Raw genomic sequence first — 22238 nt, 5'->3', positions numbered from 1 at the left:
TTCTCGACTTACATATGTCTATATAGTGAATTTGATCAGAGTCAATAATATGACAATAAATGCTAAAATTTTAAGGTTTGTTCTCTTACCTAACCGAAACTCAAAGCTGGCGTCGACTTTGTATACATTGAAAATCTATTTTGGTATAATTTATTTCATTGGGGTAATAATACCAAGTCAATATGACTTTTTTTAATACATTGGTAATGCGAAAAGTGGAAGGTAACGTTTAAAAATATATTTTTCTTTATGTGAGTGTGCGGATGTTTTCAATTTTATGTTTCTAGCAATTCGCTCCAGGAATCGTATATTATTTGCACTGCTTTTTGGTCTTACAGCTGGATTTTTATTATGTCTATTTACCAAACCTGGAATTATATATCCACTTCTGAGACAATATGCAGAAATAGATTTTGCCAATAATGTTGCCCTTGACGATGGCCTAGTGTACGAGCTCTTGCAACACGATCACAAAGAAGATAACACCACAATAGCCGATAAATTAAAGGAAGAGGTTCGAATTCTTTGCTGGGTAACGACCAATCCAAAGAACCACAAAAAAAAGGCACGTCATGTGAAACGAACTTGGGGTAAACGTTGCAATATCCTTTTATTCATGAGCTCGGGTGAGGATAGTGAATTGCCCACTGTAAAGTTGGATGTTGGCGAAGGACGTGAGAATCTTTGGCGTAAGGTTAAGGAGGCCTTTAAGTATGTCTATAAGCATCATTACAACGACGCCGATTGGTTCTACAAAGCCGATGACGATACCTATGCCATAATTGAGAACATGCGATATATGCTGTACCCATATAGTCCTGATACCCCAGTACACTTTGGGTTCAAATTCAAGCCTTTCGTTAAGCAGGGATACATGTCAGGTGACGCTGGTTATGTCCTCAGCCGGGAAGCACTTCGTCGTTTTGTGGTAGAAGGCATACCCAATCCCAAAATGTGCTTACCCGGCACTGTAGTTAATGAGGACATCGAAATTGGACGCTGCATGGAGCACTTGAATGTTACTGCTGGTGATTCTCGAGACCACTTGGGCCGTGGGCGTATGTTTCCTTTTATTCCAGAACATCACCTTATTCCAAGCAAATATGACTTGAAATGGTGGTATTGGGCCTATCAGTATTACAAGAATGATGATGTACGTTTGACATTAACTAAATAATAATTCAAACTAATAATAATTCACTAATGTCTCATCAAATGTTTTTATAGGGTCTCGACTGTTGTTCCGACTTGGCGATTTCTTTTCATTATGTATCTCCGCATTTGATGTATGTGATGGACTATTTAATCTATCATTTGAAACCTTATGGTTTGTTGCGGAAGCCTGAAGCACTGCCTGCTAAATTAAAAGTGGATGAACTATTACCCGCTCCAGTCGATTAACCAGCGATAGGTAATAAGAAATTTCTTCGAGCTTGAGTAATAAATACTGTGATCGTTATTTGGATATATGAAAACCTAAATCAACATCGTTGTAATGTGGTTATACATGTAGAATTAATATGTGAAATTGAATATTTAAATAAAATTATTTGTAAAGCAATAATTTGATTTCAGATTTACGACAAAAAGGCATATTTTATTATACTTTGCTATCTATTATTTAGATACCAAATAAAGTCAATAAAAATCATAATTTTTGAGCATGCTAAGGCTCATAGATGTCCTTACAAATCCTCTTTAAAAATATTCAAGAATTGTCAGACCTTTTTTAACAAAGGAAGCACTTTCAATATATATAAAAAGCAGTTAAATATTCATCAGGTTAAGAAATCGTTTAACAAATATTCAACGAGATTAGACCAACTAAAACCAACCTGCTCCGAGAAAGCTAATTGTTTTGTTTGAACAAGTTTTTATACCATGCACCCATATGGTGAAATGGTAGGTATATGAAAGTCGCCAAATTGAATGAAACAGATAAAAGAAAGCTTTTCCCACCCCCATAAGTTATATACAATTGATCAGCATCAACAGTCACTTAGATCTCGGAAAGTATTACAGCTAGAGCCACAAACATTTTTTCGTAGAATCACTTAGTATACAGTTGCCGACAAAACTCTACATACGACCAGTAAAATTCTGAATTCGTTTTTACAATTATCTGATTGTACTTTTGCCTAAGTCCTAATAGTTTTTTAAACTACTGGTTTCCCTACAAAAGTTCTTGAAACAGCAGAACACGTTCCGAAAAACATACATATGTACATACATACGTTCATACATTGTTTTAGGCTTATGTAATTAATTAATTGCATGGTATTCAAATGGTCGGCGCTATGATTAAATTGCTTTATTTGAATTCATTTTATTTGGTATATCTAGAAAATATCTTTATTATTCATATTCAGTTGTCTTAGAAACGCGCTAGAGTTTGAAACGAGAATATTAAGGTATTACAAACGTTGAAACAATTTTATTAAATTGACGCACAACTAAAACACATTTTGTAAAAATTGTTGACACAAGTGATATCCATCGTGGTCTCAATCCTCATTTCTCTTCGGAATACCTAGTCATATCGAGACGTGTAAGCCATACATAGATCATAGTGAAGTGGATATGACTAGTTCTAGTACGTTGCTAACGAGATCTCTAAAGAGCGAAGGTAATGTTTGAAAAACTTATAAATTTTTCCTAATGCACATTTTTATATAGATATTTTGAATTTTGTGTTTCTTAGCACCTCGCTCAAGGAGTCGTTCGTTGTTTACTCTTCTTTTTGGTCTGATAGCAGGATTTTTGGTATCTCAATATGCTTCACGCATTGCCACACCTGCAATTATATATCCACTTGTTCAACAATATTCGGCGAAACATGCCCATTCTCATGCTGAGCTTGCCCTTGACGAGGGACCAGAAAATGAAGTCTTTCATCACGAACATAAGGAAGATAACACCACAATAGCGGATAAATTGAAGAAGGAGGTTCGGATTCTTTGCTGGGTGATGACCAATCCGAACAATCACAAATCAAAGGCACGTCATGTGAAACGCACTTGGGGTAAACGTTGCAATATCCTTTTATTCATGAGCTCGGGTGAGGATAGTGAATTGCCCACTGTAAAGTTGGATGTGGAGGAAGGACGACCAAATCTTTGGCGTAAGGTTAAGGAGGCTTTCAAGTATGTCTATAAACATCATTACAACGACGCCGATTGGTTCTACAAAGCCGATGACGATACCTATGCTATAATTGAGAACATGCGGTATATGCTGTACCCATATAGTCCTGAAACCCCAGTACACTTTGGGTTCAAATTCAAGCCTTTCGTTAAGCAGGGATACATGTCAGGTGGAGCTGGTTATGTCCTCAGCCGGGAAGCACTTCGTCGTTTTGTGGTAGAAGGCATACCCAATCCCAAAATGTGCTTACCCGGCACTGTTGAAAATGAGGACATCGAAGTTGGGCGCTGCATGGCGAACTTGAATGTCAGTGCTGGCGATTCTCGTGACTCTACTGGTCGAGGTCGTATGTTTCCCTTTGTTCCAGAACATCACCTTATTCCAGGCAAATATGACTTGAAATGGTGGTATTGGGCCTATCAGTATTACAAGAATGATGATGTAAGTTTGACATTAACTAAATAATAATTAAACTAATAATAATTCACTAATGTCTCATCAAATGTTTTTGTAGGGGCTCGACTGTTGTTCCGACTTGGCGATTTCCTTTCATTATGTGGCTCCCCATTTGATGTATGTGATGGACTATTTAATCTATCACTTGAAACCCTACGGTTTGCTACGATCACCAAAAGCCCTGCCTGCTAAATTAAAAGTGGGTGAATTATTACCCGTTCCGATTGATCAACCAGCGGCCAGTAATGAGGACTCCGTGAGTGATCTTGACAGAATGATAAGCAGTACCACTGTCAAAGTTGATCACGAGCCTGATGCTAGGGAGGTAAGCTCAAAGGAAGTGGACACCGAACAGGAAAAGGAGGAAACAGAGTCACACGAGAAGAACACGCCACAGAAAAAAGAAGCTAACGCTGATAAATCGAATAAAGAATAGAAATAAATAGCATATAATTTAGTTTTCAAATGACTTTAATAAATTATTGAACTCTATGAAGCTTCGTACAAATAAATATAAAATTTTTTTTTGTTGTAAAGGTTAGGTAAAATTGAATTGTTGAAAAATTGGTATACGATTTGGCAAACTATCAACTAACTTTTTCTTTTAGAAGTCAAAAACGTAATAATCCGCCATTATAATGGAAATCATTGTATTTAATATCACTAAAACCTAAACTCGAACTAATCAATATATATTTATTTAGATAAGCTTTCTCACTAGTACATGGGTACATAAAAGTATTATAAATTTGTAGTTTGTAGTTCTGAACTGATGCTTCACCTGCCCCTACAGTAAATCTAGGGCTTGATTCTCTAATAACCTCATTATATACAACACATTTTCAATTTTCGAAGACATCACAATGATAGTATTATTTGAACAAGTTTTTTACATTCATTTTGAAAGAGTTTTGTAGGAGTATAAGAGACTCAAATAAATGCAGGTATATCCATAACATATTTTCAGTTTTCATATTCAGTTATCTTAGACATGCTAAAGGGTTTGGAGCAAGAAAACAATTGTATTTCTGTCGTAGAGACAATATTATAGAATTGACGCACAAACGAAAACACATATTGTAAAAATTGTTGACACAAGTGACTCCATCGGTGTCCCAATTGCCATTTCTCTTTGGAATATCAAGTCGTAGACGGAGACGTGTAAGCCATAGATCATAGTGAAGTGGAAATGACTAGTTCTAATACGTTGCTAGCAAGATCTCTAATGAGCGAAGGTAATTTTTGAACAAATGCATTTTTCCTTATGATTGAAAATTTAAAATTATGAATTTTTAAGCACCTCGCTCAAGGAGTCGTTCACTATTTACTTTACTTTTGGGTCTGGTAGCCGGCTTTTTCTTATCGCAATTCGCCTCACACATTGCCACAACTACAATTATATATCCACTTGTCCAACAATATTCGGCGAAACATGCCCATTCTCATGCTGAGCTTGCTCTTGACGAGGGACCAGAAAATGAAGTCTTTCATCACGAACATAAGGAAGATAACACCACAATAGCGGATAAATTGAAGAAGGAGGTTCGGATTCTTTGCTGGGTGATGACCAATCCGAACAATCACAAATCAAAGGCACGTCATGTGAAACGCACTTGGGGTAAACGTTGTAATATCCTTTTATTCATGAGCTCGGGTGAGGATAGTGAATTGCCCACTGTAAAGTTGGATGTTGGCGAAGGACGTGAGAATCTTTGGCGTAAGGTTAAGGAGGCCTTTAAGTATGTCTATAAGCATCATTACAACGACGCCGATTGGTTCTACAAAGCCGATGACGATACCTATGCTATAATTGAGAACATGCGATATATGCTGTACCCATATAGTCCTGACACCCCAGTTCACTTTGGCTACAAATTCAGGACATTTGTTAAGCAGGGATACATGTCAGGTGGAGCTGGTTATGTCCTCAGCCGGGAAGCACTTCGTCGTTTTGTGGTAGAAGGCATACCGAATCCCAAAATGTGCTTACCCGGCACTGTAGTTAATGAGGACATCGAAATTGGACGCTGCATGGAGCACTTGAATGTTACTGCTGGTGATTCTCGAGACCACATGGGCCGTGGGCGTATGTTTCCTTTTATTCCAGAAAGTCATCTTATTCCACCTAAGTATAATAAGAAATATTGGTACTGGTCCTACCAGTATTATAAAAATGATGATGTAAGCTTATATTATTTTTGCCAAAAACTTCTCGAAAGAATTAACGAATTATATTCTTAGGGTCTTGACTGTTGCTCAGACCTGGCAATCTCATGGCACTATGTGGCTCCGCATTTGATGTATGTGATGGACTATTTAATCTATCATTTGAAACCTTATGGTTTGTTGCGGAAGCCTGAAGCTCTGCCTGCTAAATTAAAAGTGGGTGAACTATTACCCGCTCCGATTGATCAACCAGCGGCCAGTAATGAGGACTCCGTCGATGATGAGGATAGGTTGATTAATGCTACGACGGTTAAGGGTAATCAAGAACCAGATGCCAGGGAGTTGAGCTCCAAAGAAGTAGACTCAGACTCAGACTCAGATCAGAATCAAGATCAGGAGGAAACGGACTCTCAAGAAAATGATGCATCTGAAAATAAAGTAACGAAAGAGGAGAATTCAAATAAGGAAAAGAAGTAATCAAAGCGCAATGTCTTTTAAGATTTAATATATTAGTTAATAAGAAAAGTTAAAACTTAATGATTGTAAATCAAAATTGAAATTAAGAAAGAAAACTACTAAATGTTATGATTCTACATATATAATGAGTCACAAATCACAAGTTTTCGGGCAAGTAAGGAACAAACAGAAAGAACGACTTAATCACATCCAATAGCAAATAATTATTACATTCATTTAAACAACTTAGAAGTTTGACTTCGATGATTGGTTCTACTCTCTTGAAAAATGTAAGAGAGTGACGAATTCATTTTAAATTATAAACAAACCGAAACGGAGAACTTTCTATGCCAGATATCTACAGACTGCAGTCGACTAAAGATGTCACCTAGATTTACGCAGATATTTGATACTGAACAGTTGTCATCTTTTCATCCAAAAAAGAGTAAGAAATATTGCCAAAAATGAAGAAAAATAATTTCACATTTATAAAGATAAGTGAAAGTTTATATTTTAGCCCCTCGGACTAAGTGTCGTGTATTTGTTATTCTGATTATGGGTCTTTTAGCAGGATTTAGTTTAACACGTTTTTTCTCACAATTTTCTACCTTTACATCTAAAGATATATGTGTAAGTCAGTCAATTGTTGAAAAGACAAAAAGTTTTAAAGTTATTTTGTTACAGAAACGCCTCACCAGTGATACCGCTCTTGGAAACACTTCCACAGCCGATAAGTTGAAGAAGGATGTTCGTGTTCTCTGCTGGATAATGACCACTCCAAAGTATCACAGGGCCAAGGCCCGTCACGTGAAACGTACTTGGGCTAAACGCTGCAATGTTTTACTATTCATGAGCACGGCCGAGGATAGGGAATTGCCTACGGTAAAATTGAATGCAACCGAGGGGCCTGAGAATTATTATCGAAAAATGGAAGAGGCACTCAAGTATATATATAAGCATTATTACAACGATGCCGATTGGTTCTACAAGGCCACTGACGACACGTATGCTGTGATTGAGAATCTTCGTTACATGCTCTATCCGTATAGTTCTCAAAAACCCGTACACTTTGGTTTGACCATGTCGCCGCACGTAAACAACACTGGAGATGATTTTGTTCTTAGCCGTGAAGCTCTACGAAGATTTGTGAAAGAAGGTATACCCAATTCGGAAAAATGCTTACCCGGCACTGTAGTCAATGAGGCTATCGAAATTGGGCGCTGTTTGAAGTATTTGAATGTCATTGCTGGCGACTCGAGCGATTCCATAGGCCGTGATAGGATGGTTCCCTGTGAGGCGGCAAAATTTTTATCTCTGGTTAGATTTAACAAGAAATATTGGAACGGTACCTATCCATCCTACACGGAAACTGTAAGTTTTTCTTATTATTTTCTAATTTACATTGTATTAATCGTCTGAAAACATCTTTGCAGTGTCCTACCTGTTGTTCAGAGTTGGCAGTCTCGTGGCATTTGGTACATTTCCATCACATGTATGTTTTGAACTATCTAATCTACAATTTGCAAGTGTATGGCCTACGAAAATCATTGGAGCCTCTGAATGAAGTTTTGCCAACTTCATTCATGAAATAACGGAAATATATCAATTCGAGAACCGCAGTCTACCAAGCCATAAAAGACGCATACAAACTAAAAAAAATGATGTAATAGAAAAATAATGAAGCAAGTAAGTCGACTCGTCGACTCGGGTATACCATACACCAGGAGAAACAAATTTTTTTAAATTTCGAAAACCAAATGTACATATGTCTATTAAATTGTTTTTACATGCTTCATACTATGTGCTATCTCGCTGACTCTACAAACACACGAGCACTCTAGCGCCGCCACTAGCCAACGGCCAATTCTGGCCTTGTGGACCGCTTAGTAAAATACGTTCATACGCATATTTTGCATGTTTCTAGTCCGATTTCAATAAAATTTGGTAGTTTTGTAGAAATAGATAAGATTAAGATTAGTCTGCCGAATTTGAATGCGATGGTCAAAAAACTACAGGAGGAAATCGGTTTTTTCTTAATTATGGAGGCGGAAGTGGGCGTGGCAAAATATGAAAATATATATATTCTGCGCGCATACTAAGCCAGTATACATACTAAATTTGGTGACTTTAGCTTTGTTAGTTTTTGATAAAATCAGTTTTGTTTAATTTGCGGGGGCGGAAGTGGGCGTGGCAAAATTTTTTAAATAGCCAGTTTCTGCGCGTCTATTAAACTAGTCTGCATACCAAATTTGATGTCGGTAGCTGTCATAGTTTTTAAGAAAATCAGTTTTATGTAAATTCCCGGGGCGGAAGGGGCGTGGCAAAAAGTTTAAACAATTAGTTTCTGCGCGCCAACTAAACGAGTATATAAACCAAATTTGATGTCTCTAACTGTTATACTTTTTATGAAAAACAGTTTTATGTGATTCCTGGGGGCGTAAGGGGCGTGGCCGAAATTCCAATTAACTCTATATATGTACATAATACACGAGTATACATACCAAATTTGGTGGCTCTAGCTCTTATAGTCTCCGAGATCTGCGTGTTCATACGGACGGACGGACGGACGGACAGACGGACATGGCTAGATCGACTCGGCTATTCATCCTGATCAAGAATATATATACTTTATAGGGTCGGAGAAGCTTCCTTCTGCCTGTTACATACATTTTGGCGACTTTAATATACCATTTCACCCTATGGGTGTATGGTATAATTATAAAATAAATGAAAAAGTTGAAAAGGAAAGAATCTTTAAGTGGTTTTACATATATGTAGGCTTTGCTTAAATCAAGATTGTACGTACAAAATTTAGTTTGAAATGGTTTAATAAACCGCAGCCAGAAAACTTAGAGATATAAAAATACATGTAACAGACCCATTCTGACCACATTCGGATCAACATGTCAGCTAGAGAAAGGCTCACATTGGACCAATATCCAATGAATCATGAAGGTGAGTTAAACTTATTTCTCAAATATAATCACAGATTTCGTTTAAGCCCCCAGATCAAAACTATGTTCGCTTTTTACCCTAATTGTGGGATTGATTGCGGGGATTTGTCTAGCTCAATTTTTTGAGACGCCTGAAATTATATATCCACGTGTAAAGCAGAAATCGTTTGGAAAATCCCCGCAAATTCCTTTACATGAGAAAAGCGTAGAATATAAAAAAAGCCAAGAGCTTAATGAGAATAACTCCATTATAACCGACAAGTTAAAGAAAGAAGTTCGGATTCTCTGCTGGGTTATGACAAATCCAAAGAACCACAAAGAGAGAGCACTTCATGTGAAACGAACTTGGGGTAAAAGATGTAACATTCTCTTATTTATGAGCTCAGAGGAGGATGAAGAACTTCCAACGGTGAAGTTAAATGTATCGGAAGGACGTGAGAATCTGTGGAGAAAGGTTCAGGAGGCCTTCAAGTATGTTTATAAACATCATTACAATGACGCCGATTGGTTTTACAAGGCCGATGACGATACCTATGCTGTGGTCGAGAATCTTCGATATATGTTGTATCCATATAATCCTCAAACGCCGGTTTACTTTGGTTGCAAATTTAGTCTTTATCTTAAGCAGGGTTTTATGTCCGGTGGAGCTGGTTATGTCTTTAGCCGGGAAGCTCTTCGACAGTTCGTTCAGAAGGGCTTAGGCAATCCTAAAATTTGCTATACTGGCATTTCTGAGGCTGAGGATTTTGAAGTTGGACGTTGCATGGAGAACTTGAATGTTACTGCTGGTGATTCTCGAGACCCCATGGGGCATGGACGTATGTTTCCCTTTATTCCAGAAGAACATCTATTTCCACATAAGTATAATAAGAAAAATTGGTACTGGACCTACCAATATTATAAAACTGATGAAGTAAGCTCCAATATGTTTTGCCAAATCCATATATCGTGAATAATGAATTTGACTTTAAGGGTCTTGACTGTTGCTCAGACTTGGCAATCTCATGGCACTATGTAAATCCCCATCTCATGTATATAATGGACTATTTAATCTATGATTTGAAAATCCATGGGTTGCTGCGAACTATAGATCCCCTACCAGCTAAATTAAAAGTCGGGGAGTTACTGCCCTCTCCAATTGAACAACCAGCGGACACAAATGAGGATTCCGTGGATGATGAGGATAGGTTCCCTAATGCGACCACATCTAAGGATCTCAGGAAAGCAACAATAACCTCCCATAAAAAGAACTTAATTCATTTAAAGCTAAGAAACTTGACATTAGGAGCATAACCCGTTTTTTTGATTTTAATAAGGTATACCCTAGAAAGTTAACTAGACAATCTCTCAAAATTTTGTCATTGAGAACAATTTACTGAACGAGAAGCAGCGTGACAAGAATTAAAAATGACTAAGCTCGAAAAAATAAAAGGGAATTTACTTGAGACATATATATCGCAAAATTAACCTTTAAATGTATTAAGGATATATTAAAGGTTCAACGAACTTTCAAAGCTAGTAAAAAGAAAAATATATTCAAACAAAAAGCTATATGACTGTGACTAAACAGAAATTGACATTATTTCACCAGCAGATTTGAATATGTTCCAAGACAAATTGATTCGAAATAGAAATCAGTACATAGAACACTTGAAAATATTTAACATCGACATTTTGAGACTCCAGCCGATCAATATGCTAGCGAAATTTACCCGAAATTTATACAAAGTTTTAATTAGACAGTCGTCATCGCTTTATGAAAGGGAGGGTAAGTTAAGGTACACAACATTTTTGTTTTATTCGTAAAGGTTTACAATTTATCCTTCAGGACCTCCATCGAAAACTTACATTCTTTTACCTCTGACCGCGGGGTTAATTGCAGGAATTTGTTTAGCTCAATTATTTGATACACCTGAAACTAAATATTCGTGTGTTAGCCAGAGATCTATTAATTCTCAAGATAAAGGTGTAGAACATAAAAACAGTTATGAGCCAAAGGACAATTATTCCACTATTGCCGATAAATTAAAGAAAGAAGTTCGGATTCTCTGCTGGGTTATGACAAATCCAAAGAACCACAAAGAAAGAGCACTTCATGTGAAACGAACTTGGGGTAAAAGATGTAACATTCTGTTATTTATGAGCTCAGAGGAGGATGCAGAACTTCCGACGGTAAAGTTAAATGTGGTCGAAGGGCGCGAGAATCTTTGGGGAAAGGTAAAAGAGGCCTTCAAGTATGTTTATAAACATCATTACAATGACGCCGATTGGTTTTACAAGGCCGATGACGATACCTATGCTGTGGTCGAGAATCTTCGATATATGTTGTACCCATATAGTCCTCAAACGCCGATTTATTTTGGATTTAAACTGAAACGGTTCATTAAGCAGGGTTATATGTCCGGTGGAGCTGGCTATGTCCTCAGCCGGGAAGCGCTTCGTCGGTTAGTTGAGAAAGGCCTATCAAGTTACGAATTTTACTCACCTGGGATAATTGAGGATGTTGAAATCGGACGTTGCATGGAGAATTTAAAAGTCATAGCTGGAGATTCGCGCGATATCACTGGTCGTGGTCGTATGTTTATGTTTATGCCGGAACATCATCTGATTAAACGAGATTATGAGTGGTATTGGTCCTATCAATATTACAAGGATGACGATGTAAGTCTTACTTTAACGCGTTCCACAATTATGCTGTTCTAATGGTATCATATCCTAGGGTCTTGACTGTTGTTCACACTTGGCAATTTCGTGGCATTATGTGGATCCCTACCTCATGTATATAATGGACTACTTGATCTACAATTTGAAAATCCATGGGCTGCATCGAACGCTGGATCCCCTACCTGCTAAATTAAAAGTGGGTGAACTATTGCCCCCTCCAATTGATCAACCCGCAGACACTAACGAGGATTCCGTTGACGATGAGGATAGGTTTGATAATGCGACTATGTACAAAAATGATAGCCATTTTAGTTCCATGGAAGTAATGAAGTATAAGCAGATGCTAAAGACTTTGACACTTAGTAACAAGTAATTAGAATTTTTTAACAATCACTTGATGAACCCGGCTTAAAATTTCTAATTCATAAAGTTAAATACAAACACACAATAACAAATAGCAATCATACATTTAACATGATCTAATCCAACAGCATCAATATTCGTAATGTTGATCAAATCATATAAAGCAATAAAAATGCAAACTTCAAATGTACCTACCTACCCATGTATGAAAAAAAAAACGAATATTAGAATAGCACAGAAACCGTAACTCCAAAGATATTTCAGCAGCATTAGAAGTAGAAAAGAAAAAGTAAACTAGGATCTCAGGAACAGCCCACTACAAGGATTTAGTATTAGTCATCAATGTGAAGAATAGGCGACTGACGCGGTTGTCTCAAGTGGAGCCACATTCAAATAAAGAACATAAAATGTTAACAAACAACGATTTTCTAAATCGCACAATACATAAGTGTAAACAAACTTCTAGATGTGGAAATGTAATTTGAGTCTTAGAAATTGAGACCACAGCGAATTGGTTTAAATGGTCTAACAATATTTAAAATTAAAAAGAGCTTGGCATACGTAATAAAAACAAAAAACATTATCAGCTTGTTGTACTATCGAAATGCTACGTAGATCATCACATCACTTAAAAGAAGGCAAGCTAAATAAATCAAATTATTTCCTTCTAATCTGTACTAAACGACCTTCCTGTTTTAGAACCTCCATCAAAGAAATGCATTCTGTGTACTCTGAGTGTGGGATTGATTGCAGGAATTTGCTTAGCTCAGTTCTTTGAGACACCTGAAATTAAAACATCGTTTAACTCTTATAGGAAAACCGTTGAGCATCAAAACAGTTATGAGTCTAAAAACTATAACTCCACAATAGCCGATAAATTAAAGAAAGAAGTTCGGATTCTCTGCTGGGTTATGACAAATCCAAAGAACCACAAAGAGAGAGCACTTCATGTGAAACGAACTTGGGGTAAAAGATGTAACATTCTCTTATTTATGAGCTCAGAGGAGGATGAAGAACTTCCAACGGTGAAGTTAAATGTATCGGAAGGACGTGAGAATCTGTGGAGAAAGGTTCAGGAGGCCTTCAAGTATGTTTATAAACATCATTACAATGACGCCGATTGGTTTTACAAGGCCGATGACGATACCTATGCTGTGGTCGAGAATCTTCGATATATGTTGTACCCATATAGTCCTCAAACGCCGATTTACTTTGGTTGCAAGTTTAATCATTACCTTAAGCAGGGTTTTATGTCCGGTGGAGCTGGATATGTCCTTAGCCGGGAAGCTCTTTATCAGTTAGTTGAGAAGGGCATTGGCAATCCTGAAATTTGCTATACTGGCATTTCTGAGGCTGAGGATGTAGAAATTGGACTTTGCATGGAAAACTTAAATATCACTGCTGGTGATTCGCGAGATTCCACAGGTCGTGGTCGTATGTTTATGTCTAGTCCGGAATGGCATTTAGTTCCACCTAAATTTAATACAACATTTTGGTATTGGTCCTTCAAATATTACAAGGATGACGATGTAAGTTTCACTTTTACGCTTCCACCAATTTCGCTGTCCTAATGGTACTATATCCTAGGGTCTTGATTGTTGTTCACACTTAGCAATTTCGTGGCATTATGTGGATCCCTACCTCATGTATATAATGGACTACTTGATCTACAATTTGAAAATCCATGGGCTGCATCGAACGCTGGATCCCCTACCTGCTAAATTAAAAGTGGGTGAACTATTGCCCCCTCCAATTGATCAACCCGCAGACACTAACGAGGATTCCGTTGACGATGAGGATAGGTTTGATAATGTGACTATGTATAAAAATGATAGCCATTTTACCTCCATGGAAGTAATGAAGTATAAGCGGATGCTAAAGGGTTTGACATTTAGTAACAAGTAATTTATAATTTTTATACCCTTGCAAAAAGAGTATATTAATTTTGGTCAGAAGTGTGCAACGCATAAAAGAAAGCATTTCCGGCTATATAAAGTATATATATTCTTCATCAGCACGACGAGACGAGTTCATATAGCCATGTCCGTCCGTCCGTCCGTCCGTCTGAGCTGAAATTTTACATGTAGGCTGGTATATACTGCAGGGGTTGTATATCTCGGATTAAGCCGGATCGGACCACTATATAAGATAGATCCCATACAAACGACAAAGTCACGAACAGTGACTTTTCTTAAAACCTTCAGATTTTTCAGAGATATTGTAATGTACACAACCGGAAACAATTCCAGATCATGTACATCCCCTCTTAGTCAAAGAATATTCTTTGATCAAAGAGGGGGCCGGGTTAACATAATACGATTTGACTAAACTAAAATGATGGTTCTTATAATAAACGGTAATCAAATTAAATAATTGGATCATTTCGGGCATCCAAAAGCCAAATTAGGGATAGTATTATTTTGTTTTGGTGAATCTTAACTGTAAGGTAGATATATGTATGTACATACATATGTAGGAAATGAAGTGTCAGGCGGGCATCATAGCGAGCGAGACGGAACGACACGCAGCGGCCGTACCTATCTGGTCGACTCACTCATTGAAAAATAAAGCAGAAGCGTCGATTCAAAAACACTCGCAATCGTACTCTCGCCTCGATCACATCGCACACCCAAATTTATCACTAAGGCCATTATAATAATAATTAAATATATGTATTCTTAACACAAAGAAACATTGTGAATAAAATAAGACTAAATAAGGAAATCACATCCTTAAATAATATCGAAATAAATAACCGGGATAAATCCAATTCCACATATGTATATGCTTATAGGTACTCGAAATAAAAATGTCAATTGGAATTTGGAAATCTTCAATTTAAATTATGATTTCAATTATAAATAGCGTTTTAGCGTTTTTAGTTTAACACAAGTTTAATACCAGATCGATCATGATTTATGGTTCAGAACTTAGGACTTACCCATCCGTCCGGTCCGTCGAAGGCCTTCGTCGTCCGCAGGATGATGCTTAGGAATAAAATGTTAAATAAATTCGATCTAAGGGACTCTCAATCCGCAACGAAGAAACTTTCTCTGCCCGTATCCGACTCGGGCGGCTATTCCATATTAGTTGACTTTGTCTAATGACAATTAGAATTAAAGAGACATCTTTAGCCCTTCACGGTGTGCAGCTTCTGAGCCATCGGTGTCTCAACTAAAAAATATCTTTTGAAAATTTACGGAATTCCAATTTTGATTCCTTTTTCCAGGTTTCCAAAAGTGGCTAAGTTTTCAAATGAACTTATTAGAAATCTACAAAGATTTAAATATCCACACTAGACCACTATATCATATAGCTCCCGTACAAACGCCAAAGTCACGAACAGTGACTTTTCACAATAACTTCGTTATTTTTTGTGCTATTGTCGTGAAACTTAAAATATTAAGTTTACTGTTTATTACGCCTATTAACGACTGTGTTAAATTTGATAAAGATTGGGTGACTATTTCATATGGCTCCCATAGCAACGATCGGTCGAAAACAGTGACTTTGATCAATATCTTCGTTATTTCCTATGATTATAGGCCGTTCTTTCGCAAACATAAGTCTTTTTAGATAAAACGGCCACATTGATGACTAATAGGTGAGGAAAGAGTTACAAAAAAAGTTGCAAGGGTCTACAAACTTTGACGTGGTCGAAGTTAGTCCCTGCCCTCTGGTTCACATGATGAAACCGGCTTAAAATTTCTAATTCATAAAGTTAAATACAAACACACAATAACAAATAGCAATCATACATTTAACATGATCTAATCCAACAGCATCAATATTCGTAATGTTGATCAAATCATATAAAGCAATAAAAATGCAAACTTCAAATGTACCTACCTACCCATGTATGAAAAAAAAACGAATATTAGAATAGCACAGAAACCGTAACTCCAAAGATATTTCAGCAGCATTAGAAGTAGAAAAGAAAAAGTAAACTAGGATCTCAGGAACAGCCCACTAAACAAGGATTTAGTATTAGTCATCAATGTGAAGAATAGGCGACTGACGCGGTTGTCTCAAGTGGAGCCACATTCAAATAAAGAACATAAAATGTTAACAAACAACGATTTTCTAAATCGCACAATACATAAGTGTAAACAAACTTCTAGATGTGGAAATGTAATTTGAGTCTTAGAAATTGAGACCACAGCGAATTGGTTTAAATGGTCTAACAATATTTAAAATTAAAAAGAGCTTGGCATACGTAATAAAAACAAAAAACATTATCAGCTTGTTGTACTATCGAAATGCTACGTAGATCATCACATCACTTAAAAGAAGGCAAGCTAAATAAATCAAATTATTTCCTTCTAATCTGTACTAAACGACCTTCCTGTTTTAGAACCTCCATCAAAGAAATGCATTCTGTGTACTCTGAGTGTGGGATTGATTGCAGGAATTTGCTTAGCTCAGTTCTTTGAGACACCTGAAATTAAAACATCGTTTAACTCTTATAGGAAAACCGTTGAGCATCAAAACAGTTATGAGTCTAAAAACTATAACTCCACAATAGCCGATAAATTAAAGAAAGAAGTTCGGATTCTCTGCTGGGTTATGACAAATCCAAAGAACCACAAAGAGAGAGCACTTCATGTGAAACGAACTTGGGGTAAAAGATGTAACATTCTCTTATTTATGAGCTCAGAGGAGGATGAAGAACTTCCAACGGTGAAGTTAAATGTATCGGAAGGACGTGAGAATCTGTGGAGAAAGGTTCAGGAGGCCTTCAAGTATGTTTATAAACATCATTACAATGACGCCGATTGGTTTTACAAGGCCGATGACGATACCTATGCTGTGGTCGAGAATCTTCGATATATGTTGTACCCATATAGTCCTCAAACGCCGATTTACTTTGGTTGCAAGTTTAATCATTACCTTAAGCAGGGTTTTATGTCCGGTGGAGCTGGTTATGTCCTTAGCCGGGAAGCTCTTCGTCAGTTAGTTGAGAAGGGCATAGGCAATCCTGAAATTTGCTATACTGGCATTTCTGAGGCTGAGGATGTTGAACTTGGACGTTGCATGGAAAACTTAAATATCACTGCTGGTGATTCGCGAGATTCCACAGGTCGTGGCCGTATGTTTATGTCTGGTCCGGAATTTCATTTAGTTCCACCTAAATTCGATACAGCGTTTTGGTATTGGTCCTTCAAATATTACAAGGATGACGATGTAAGTTTCTCCTTTACGTTTCCACCAATTTCGCTGTCCTAATGGTACTATATCATAGGGTCTCGATTGTTGTTCACACTTAGCAATTTCGTGGCATTATGTGGATCCCTACCTCATGTATATAATGGACTACTTGATCTACAATTTGAAAATCCATGGGCTGCATCGAACGCTGGATCCCCTACCTGCTAAATTAAAAGTGGGTGAACTATTGCCCCCTCCAATTGATCAACCCGCAGACACTAACGAGGATTCCGTTGACGATGAGGATAGGTTTGAAAATGCCACTATGGATAAGAATGACAGGAATCTTAGTTCCTTAGAATTAAATATGTCTAAGTGGTGGTTGAAAAATCTGACACTTGCAGCTTAAAACGATCTTCAAGCAATTTAGGATAAATATCTTCATACCTTTTGATGTATCCGACTTTCCAACATTGTTGACCGATATGAACTTTTTGTTTATAAATAAATACCCCAAAAATAATTATTAATCCAGAGGGCTGTGGCTAACTTCGACCGCCTCAAAATTTGTTAACCATTGCAAGGTTTTTGTTACTCTTTCCTTACCTATGGTGTTCAATGCGAATGCTGTAAAAAATAATTTAGCAATAGTTATTAAAGCGAAGGGCAGGCTACTGAGGAGGTTTCCTTCTGAGGAAGACCCATAAGGGTAAATTAACTTTGGTCAGAAGAGTGCAAAGCATAGAAGGAAGCATCTCCGACCATATAAAGTACATACATGGTATATTCTTGATCAGCACGACGAGACGAATTCATATAGACATGTCCGTCTGTTCGTCCTGCCGCGTGGATCGACGCGAATTCTCCCTAGACCTAAAGAGCTACAGCGTTCAAATTTTGCATGTAGGCTTGTATATACTGCACAGTTTTTATAACTTTGATTCGGCCGGATCAGACCACTATATCATATATTAAAAAAAAAATACAAAAGCAATAATACAAAACTGGGCGTTTGTGTGCCCGAGTCTTAGGATGATGATGATCCCTTAGGATCAATTGCTTTTTAAAGCTTAGGATTTAATATCCTGTTTTTACCTCTCGCCTAAAGTATAAAACCTGCGTTGCTACTAAAGCTAAGCCTCAAGTAATGAAAGTATTCCACCTGGTTGCTTAGCGTTTCAATTCTTTTATTTAAGAAATCAAAACACTTAGTGTTAAGCTCTTTCATATCCTCAAACCAGATGGCATCCATATGAAGAAAGTGATTTCTTTACAACAACCACAAATTATGATCATATACAGAATTCTAGGATACTCCAGATGAGTTTTCATCGCACGTGTGCAGAAGGACATCCCCGTTGACTTGCGTTAAAAAGGTACTCCTCCGGACCAATTACAATGTGCTCATCGGTTTTACAAGTTCTTCCTGACTCAATCATCTGCTGGGGTCAACTTTGATGCCTCGGTTGAAAGGAAACACGCTCCACTGGGCGATCATCAGTTGAGTCGCAATGCCAAACAGACATCGTCACAATTGTCCATCAAAATGACCATCTCGAAGACCAGTAACCCCACTGCTACAATGCACCTTAACGAAACACCATAGTTGGAGAAACGCTTGGGGCGCCAACAGTTTGGCACAAGTTGAACGTCAGGAGATAATCAATGAGGACAAACAAAAGACCTCAATGAGGTCAGATTGCACAAACTATGAAAGAAGTCATACACAAACCGATTCCATTAATGTATCATTGCATTCGGCCAGCAACACGGTTGAAATAGTTTGATTAAATCCATAGACGATGCAGTGATCAATCCACTAATGCCCAGAAGGAATCACAGGACAACGCTTGGGCTATGAACTTCCACTCCACCGGAAAAGAAGATATCCAAACCTTGTGGCGATACTGCTGATCCAGGAATAGTCGTGATCCTACCAATATTATCTGATGATGATAGTTCTTCATACAAATATAAGCAAATAAATACATGATGAAGGCAAATCTACAAATCGCTCCAAAGTGTTCAATGAAGAGGATGAAGCCAAACTAATGGAAGTTATGCACGAGTTGACTGCTTTAAGTCGAGTTAAGGTGTTTCACGTTTTATGCACAAGAGTCGGTTATTTTGTGTTTCCAAAGTTTTTTAAGTGTATAAATTTTGTGTTTGCAGTTGTGTAGAGCAATGTTTTAATACTTATGTGTAAAAAATAATTTTTACTTTTTTTTTTGTTTTTGTTCCAGAAAACTAGTGTTGATGTTGATAAGATTCAGACTAAACTGAAATGAAAAAGTCTCTCTCTCTCCGATGTAGAGAAAAATCAAGCAAACAGCCGAAGCAAGGCCTGCTTGATTGTTATACCCTTGCAGAGGGTATTATAAAATTGGTCAGATGTTTGTAACGCACAGAAGGAGACGTTTCCGACCCCATAAAGTATATATATTCTTGATCAGCATGAGAAGCTAAGTCGATATAGCCATGTCCGTCTGTCCGTCTGTCCGTCGGTGCGTACGCGTTTTACTCAGCCATCTTAAGAGCTATCGGGATGAAATTTTTTTGGGAGCTTTTTTTTACCCGGGTGAGATAAAGTATGAAAATCTTTGGGATCGGACTACTATATCATATAACTCGGGAACAAAAATTTTTGCAAAAATTGGAGTATCCCCATGAAATTTACCAATATAATAGAATTTGATATAAAATCTCAGATCCCAAAATTTGACCCTGATCGGATAAATAGAACACAAGTTACAGTCTATATAAATCGGTTCAATCGCTGCCGGCAGCGCTGCTTGCTGTCTACTACGTCATCAACAATGCATACACACACAGACGCATCGCTACATGAACTGTATGTGTATGCGTGCCGTGCTTTGCTTAGGGAATGATGGAAGAATAAGGAAAAATTGTAGTAAAGAGACTAAAATTGATTTGTTTGTGTATTGATGAATTAAGTTGCAGGGAAAGAAATTTCAAAATGTAAAAATATTATTGCCAAGGACTGCAAGAGTATATAAACTTCGGCATAGCCGAAGTTAGCTTCTTTAATATTTTATTAATAATATCACATATCAACAAAATACTTTTCCTCCTAACTCACGAAAGCGCGGTCCAATTTTGTGCAAAAGATAAATAGACCATCCACAGGATCAAACAAACGAACTCGATATATTTAATCGAATTAAGCTTGACCGATTATTATGAAGACGAGTGAAAATAATATGGCTATAAAATGGGTTGCTATGTTTGCAGCATTACTTTACATACAATTTTCTTTGCTAAAAATGTCTTAGAGGCTATAGGGTATACAACCACGTAGATGGTGAAAATATATTTTTATTTTGTGTGTGAGTTTTCGCTTAAAAAAATTAGTCCATAACAAATTGATTTTGAATAGCCTAACGATCTGTAAAAATTGTTTTTCTTATTTAGGTATACGTAAGTTAGGCATTTACTGTTTGTGGTAAGTTAGACATGCTACCGTGTAGATTGGTGCGTACTTTGTGCAAATTTATTTATTTTCAATTGTCACTACATCACTTAAACGAAGGCAAGCTACGATAAATCAAATTATTTTCCTTCTAATCTGTATTAAACGACCTTCCTGTTTTAGAACCTCCATCAAAGAAATGCATTCTGTGTACTCTGATTGTGGGATTGACTGCAGGAATTTGCTTAGCTCAGTTTTTTGAGACACCTGAAATAAAAACATCGTTTAACTCTAATAAAAAAACCGTTGAGCATCAAAACAGTTATGAGTCTAAAAACTATAACTCCACAATAGCCGATAAATTAAAGAAAGAAGTTCGGATTCTCTGCTGGGTTATGACAAATCCAAAGAACCACAAAGAAAGAGCACTTCATGTGAAACGAACTTGGGGTAAACGATGTAACATTCTCTTATTTATGAGCTCAGAGGAGGATGAAGAACTTCCAACGGTGAAGTTAAATGTAACGGAAGGCAGTGAAAATCTGTGGATAAAGGTTAAAGAGGCCTTCAAATATGTTTATAAACATCATTACTATGATGCCGATTGGTTCTTCAAGGCCGATGACGATACCTATGCTGTGGTCGAGAATCTTCGATATATGCTTTACCCATATAATCCTCAAACGTCAATTTACTTTGGTTGCAAGTTTAATCTTGGGCAGGTTTATATGTCCGGTGGAGCTGGTTATGTCCTCAGCAGGGAAGCACTTCGTCAGTTTGTTGAGAAGGGCATAGGCAATCCTAAAATTTGCTTGCCCGGTACTGTTGAAAATGAGGACATCGAAGTTGGACGTTGCATGGCAAACTTGAATGTCACAGCGGGCGATTCGCGGGACTCCACAGGTCGTGGTCGTATGTTTCCGTTTCCTCCGGAGCATCATCTTATTAAGCCAAAAGGTATTCAACTAGATGATTGGTACAGGACATACCAATATTATAAGAATGATGAAGTAAGTAAGATTCCTAATTTTTGCAAATGTTTTATTTTATAATGCTACATCGCAGGGTCTTGACTGTTGTTCAGACTTGGCAATTTCGTGGCATTATATACACCCCTACCTCATGTATATAATGGACTATTTAATTTATGATTTGAAAATATATGGATCGATGCGAACGCTGGATCCTCTGCCTGCTAAATTAAAAGTCGGTGAATTGTTGCCCGAACCCATTGATCAACCAGCGGACACTAATGAGGATTCCTTTGACGATGAGGATAAGCTTCCTAATGCTTCCAAGTCTAAGGATATCAGGAATGCAACAATAAGCTCCCAAAAAGAGAACACAGTTGATATAAAAGAGAGGAACTTGACATTAGGAGTATAAAAAGTTTTTGGATGAAACTCCAAAATTTTTTGCCTTAACACGTGTGGATGCCAGAGATCACCACGAGATCA

At 37.3% G+C, this 22238-nt stretch overlaps 9 protein-coding genes and 1 long non-coding RNA gene across 11 annotated transcripts; 9 read left to right on the top strand and 1 right to left on the bottom strand.

Moving 5' to 3' along the window:
• The first annotated feature begins 89 nt into the window (after window positions 1–89).
• On the top strand, window positions 90–1564 carry LOC137572412 (glycoprotein-N-acetylgalactosamine 3-beta-galactosyltransferase 1-like). Of its 2 annotated transcripts, none has more exons than XM_068284175.1 (3): window positions 90–222; window positions 288–1153; window positions 1228–1564. In XM_068284175.1, the coding sequence occupies exons 1-3, from the start codon at window positions 183–185 to the stop codon at window positions 1399–1401; spliced, it is 1080 nt and encodes a 359-aa protein (XP_068140276.1). In that variant the 5' UTR covers window positions 90–182; the 3' UTR covers window positions 1402–1564. The 2 variants fall into 2 exon arrangements, with proteins under 2 accessions (XP_068140276.1, XP_068140277.1); XM_068284176.1 differs by having other exon boundaries at window positions 192–251; window positions 301–1153.
• A 1016-nt stretch (window positions 1565–2580) lies between these two features.
• On the top strand, window positions 2581–4036 carry LOC137572454 (glycoprotein-N-acetylgalactosamine 3-beta-galactosyltransferase 1-like). Its single transcript, XM_068284215.1, has 3 exons — window positions 2581–2626; window positions 2702–3585; window positions 3659–4036. The coding sequence occupies exons 1-3, from the start codon at window positions 2581–2583 to the stop codon at window positions 4034–4036; spliced, it is 1308 nt and encodes a 435-aa protein (XP_068140316.1).
• Window positions 4037–4617: 581 nt separating this feature from the next.
• Window positions 4618–6349, top strand: LOC137572413 (glycoprotein-N-acetylgalactosamine 3-beta-galactosyltransferase 1-like). Its single transcript, XM_068284177.1, has 3 exons — window positions 4618–4835; window positions 4898–5781; window positions 5842–6349. The coding sequence occupies exons 1-3, from the start codon at window positions 4790–4792 to the stop codon at window positions 6241–6243; spliced, it is 1332 nt and encodes a 443-aa protein (XP_068140278.1). The 5' UTR covers window positions 4618–4789; the 3' UTR covers window positions 6244–6349.
• A 137-nt stretch (window positions 6350–6486) lies between these two features.
• Window positions 6487–8122, top strand: LOC137572432 (glycoprotein-N-acetylgalactosamine 3-beta-galactosyltransferase 1-like). Its single transcript, XM_068284193.1, has 5 exons — window positions 6487–6512; window positions 6577–6667; window positions 6740–6852; window positions 6907–7593; window positions 7656–8122. The coding sequence occupies exons 2-5, from the start codon at window positions 6604–6606 to the stop codon at window positions 7812–7814; spliced, it is 1023 nt and encodes a 340-aa protein (XP_068140294.1). The 5' UTR covers window positions 6487–6512; window positions 6577–6603; the 3' UTR covers window positions 7815–8122.
• A 993-nt stretch (window positions 8123–9115) lies between these two features.
• LOC137572453 (glycoprotein-N-acetylgalactosamine 3-beta-galactosyltransferase 1-like) lies at window positions 9116–10128 on the top strand. Its single transcript, XM_068284214.1, has 2 exons — window positions 9116–9177; window positions 9224–10128. Exons 1-2 carry the CDS (start codon window positions 9126–9128, stop codon window positions 10126–10128), a joined length of 957 nt encoding a protein of 318 aa, XP_068140315.1. The 5' UTR covers window positions 9116–9125.
• Window positions 10129–10862: 734 nt separating this feature from the next.
• LOC137572427 (glycoprotein-N-acetylgalactosamine 3-beta-galactosyltransferase 1-like) lies at window positions 10863–12330 on the top strand. Its single transcript, XM_068284185.1, has 3 exons — window positions 10863–10944; window positions 11005–11837; window positions 11896–12330. The coding sequence occupies exons 1-3, from the start codon at window positions 10872–10874 to the stop codon at window positions 12211–12213; spliced, it is 1224 nt and encodes a 407-aa protein (XP_068140286.1). The 5' UTR covers window positions 10863–10871; the 3' UTR covers window positions 12214–12330.
• Window positions 12331–12807: 477 nt separating this feature from the next.
• LOC137572452 (glycoprotein-N-acetylgalactosamine 3-beta-galactosyltransferase 1-like) lies at window positions 12808–13774 on the top strand. The gene is made up of 2 exons (XM_068284213.1): window positions 12808–12814; window positions 12903–13774. Exons 1-2 carry the CDS (start codon window positions 12808–12810, stop codon window positions 13772–13774), a joined length of 879 nt encoding a protein of 292 aa, XP_068140314.1.
• Window positions 13775–13847: 73 nt separating this feature from the next.
• LOC137572451 (glycoprotein-N-acetylgalactosamine 3-beta-galactosyltransferase 1-like) lies at window positions 13848–17760 on the top strand. Its single transcript, XM_068284212.1, has 3 exons — window positions 13848–14005; window positions 16673–17387; window positions 17446–17760. Exons 1-3 carry the CDS (start codon window positions 13848–13850, stop codon window positions 17758–17760), a joined length of 1188 nt encoding a protein of 395 aa, XP_068140313.1.
• Window positions 17761–18521: 761 nt separating this feature from the next.
• LOC137572439 (uncharacterized) lies at window positions 18522–19580 on the bottom strand. Its single transcript, XR_011031655.1, has 2 exons — window positions 19341–19580; window positions 18522–19284 (listed from the first exon to the last, which is right to left on the bottom strand). It is a non-coding gene; the product is annotated as an uncharacterized lncRNA (long non-coding RNA).
• A 1003-nt stretch (window positions 19581–20583) lies between these two features.
• On the top strand, window positions 20584–22167 carry LOC137572450 (glycoprotein-N-acetylgalactosamine 3-beta-galactosyltransferase 1-like). The gene is made up of 3 exons (XM_068284211.1): window positions 20584–20587; window positions 20965–21791; window positions 21847–22167. The coding sequence occupies exons 1-3, from the start codon at window positions 20584–20586 to the stop codon at window positions 22165–22167; spliced, it is 1152 nt and encodes a 383-aa protein (XP_068140312.1).
• Window positions 22168–22238: the final 71 nt, after the last annotated feature.

This window comes from Drosophila tropicalis, unplaced genomic scaffold (genome assembly GCF_018151085.1).
Source record: "Drosophila tropicalis isolate 14030-0801.00 unplaced genomic scaffold, ASM1815108v1 contig_302, whole genome shotgun sequence".
Taxonomy (NCBI): Eukaryota; Metazoa; Arthropoda; class Insecta; order Diptera; family Drosophilidae; genus Drosophila; species Drosophila tropicalis.
The sequence above is the reverse complement of the archived record's forward strand: the minus strand, read 5'-3'. Positions and strand labels throughout refer to the sequence as shown.

Coding starts and splice junctions, on each gene's coding strand:
- LOC137572412 (XM_068284175.1), top strand. CDS start 183: ATGACTTTTTTTAATACATTGGTAATGCGAAAAGTGGAAG. Junction 223..287: donor GGTAATGCGAAAAGTGGAAG/GTAACGTTTAAA, acceptor TTATGTTTCTAG/CAATTCGCTCCAGGAATCGT. Junction 1,154..1,227: donor AGTATTACAAGAATGATGAT/GTACGTTTGACA, acceptor ATGTTTTTATAG/GGTCTCGACTGTTGTTCCGA.
- LOC137572454 (XM_068284215.1), top strand. CDS start 2,581: ATGACTAGTTCTAGTACGTTGCTAACGAGATCTCTAAAGAGCGAAG. Junction 2,627..2,701: donor GAGATCTCTAAAGAGCGAAG/GTAATGTTTGAA, acceptor TGTGTTTCTTAG/CACCTCGCTCAAGGAGTCGT. Junction 3,586..3,658: donor AGTATTACAAGAATGATGAT/GTAAGTTTGACA, acceptor ATGTTTTTGTAG/GGGCTCGACTGTTGTTCCGA.
- LOC137572413 (XM_068284177.1), top strand. CDS start 4,790: ATGACTAGTTCTAATACGTTGCTAGCAAGATCTCTAATGAGCGAAG. Junction 4,836..4,897: donor AAGATCTCTAATGAGCGAAG/GTAATTTTTGAA, acceptor TGAATTTTTAAG/CACCTCGCTCAAGGAGTCGT. Junction 5,782..5,841: donor AGTATTATAAAAATGATGAT/GTAAGCTTATAT, acceptor TTATATTCTTAG/GGTCTTGACTGTTGCTCAGA.
- LOC137572432 (XM_068284193.1), top strand. CDS start 6,604: ATGTCACCTAGATTTACGCAGATATTTGATACTGAACAGTTGTCATCT. Junction 6,668..6,739: donor ATCTTTTCATCCAAAAAAGA/GTAAGAAATATT, acceptor TTTATATTTTAG/CCCCTCGGACTAAGTGTCGT. Junction 7,594..7,655: donor ATCCATCCTACACGGAAACT/GTAAGTTTTTCT, acceptor ACATCTTTGCAG/TGTCCTACCTGTTGTTCAGA.
- LOC137572453 (XM_068284214.1), top strand. CDS start 9,126: ATGTCAGCTAGAGAAAGGCTCACATTGGACCAATATCCAATGAATCAT. Junction 9,178..9,223: donor ATATCCAATGAATCATGAAG/GTGAGTTAAACT, acceptor ATTTCGTTTAAG/CCCCCAGATCAAAACTATGT.
- LOC137572427 (XM_068284185.1), top strand. CDS start 10,872: ATGCTAGCGAAATTTACCCGAAATTTATACAAAGTTTTAATTAGACAG. Junction 10,945..11,004: donor ATCGCTTTATGAAAGGGAGG/GTAAGTTAAGGT, acceptor TTTATCCTTCAG/GACCTCCATCGAAAACTTAC. Junction 11,838..11,895: donor AATATTACAAGGATGACGAT/GTAAGTCTTACT, acceptor ATCATATCCTAG/GGTCTTGACTGTTGTTCACA.
- LOC137572451 (XM_068284212.1), top strand. CDS start 13,848: ATGTATATAATGGACTACTTGATCTACAATTTGAAAATCCATGGGCTG. Junction 14,006..16,672: donor TCCGTTGACGATGAGGATAG/GTTTGATAATGT, acceptor TAACTCTTATAG/GAAAACCGTTGAGCATCAAA. Junction 17,388..17,445: donor AATATTACAAGGATGACGAT/GTAAGTTTCTCC, acceptor ACTATATCATAG/GGTCTCGATTGTTGTTCACA.
- LOC137572450 (XM_068284211.1), top strand. Junction 21,792..21,846: donor AATATTATAAGAATGATGAA/GTAAGTAAGATT, acceptor GCTACATCGCAG/GGTCTTGACTGTTGTTCAGA.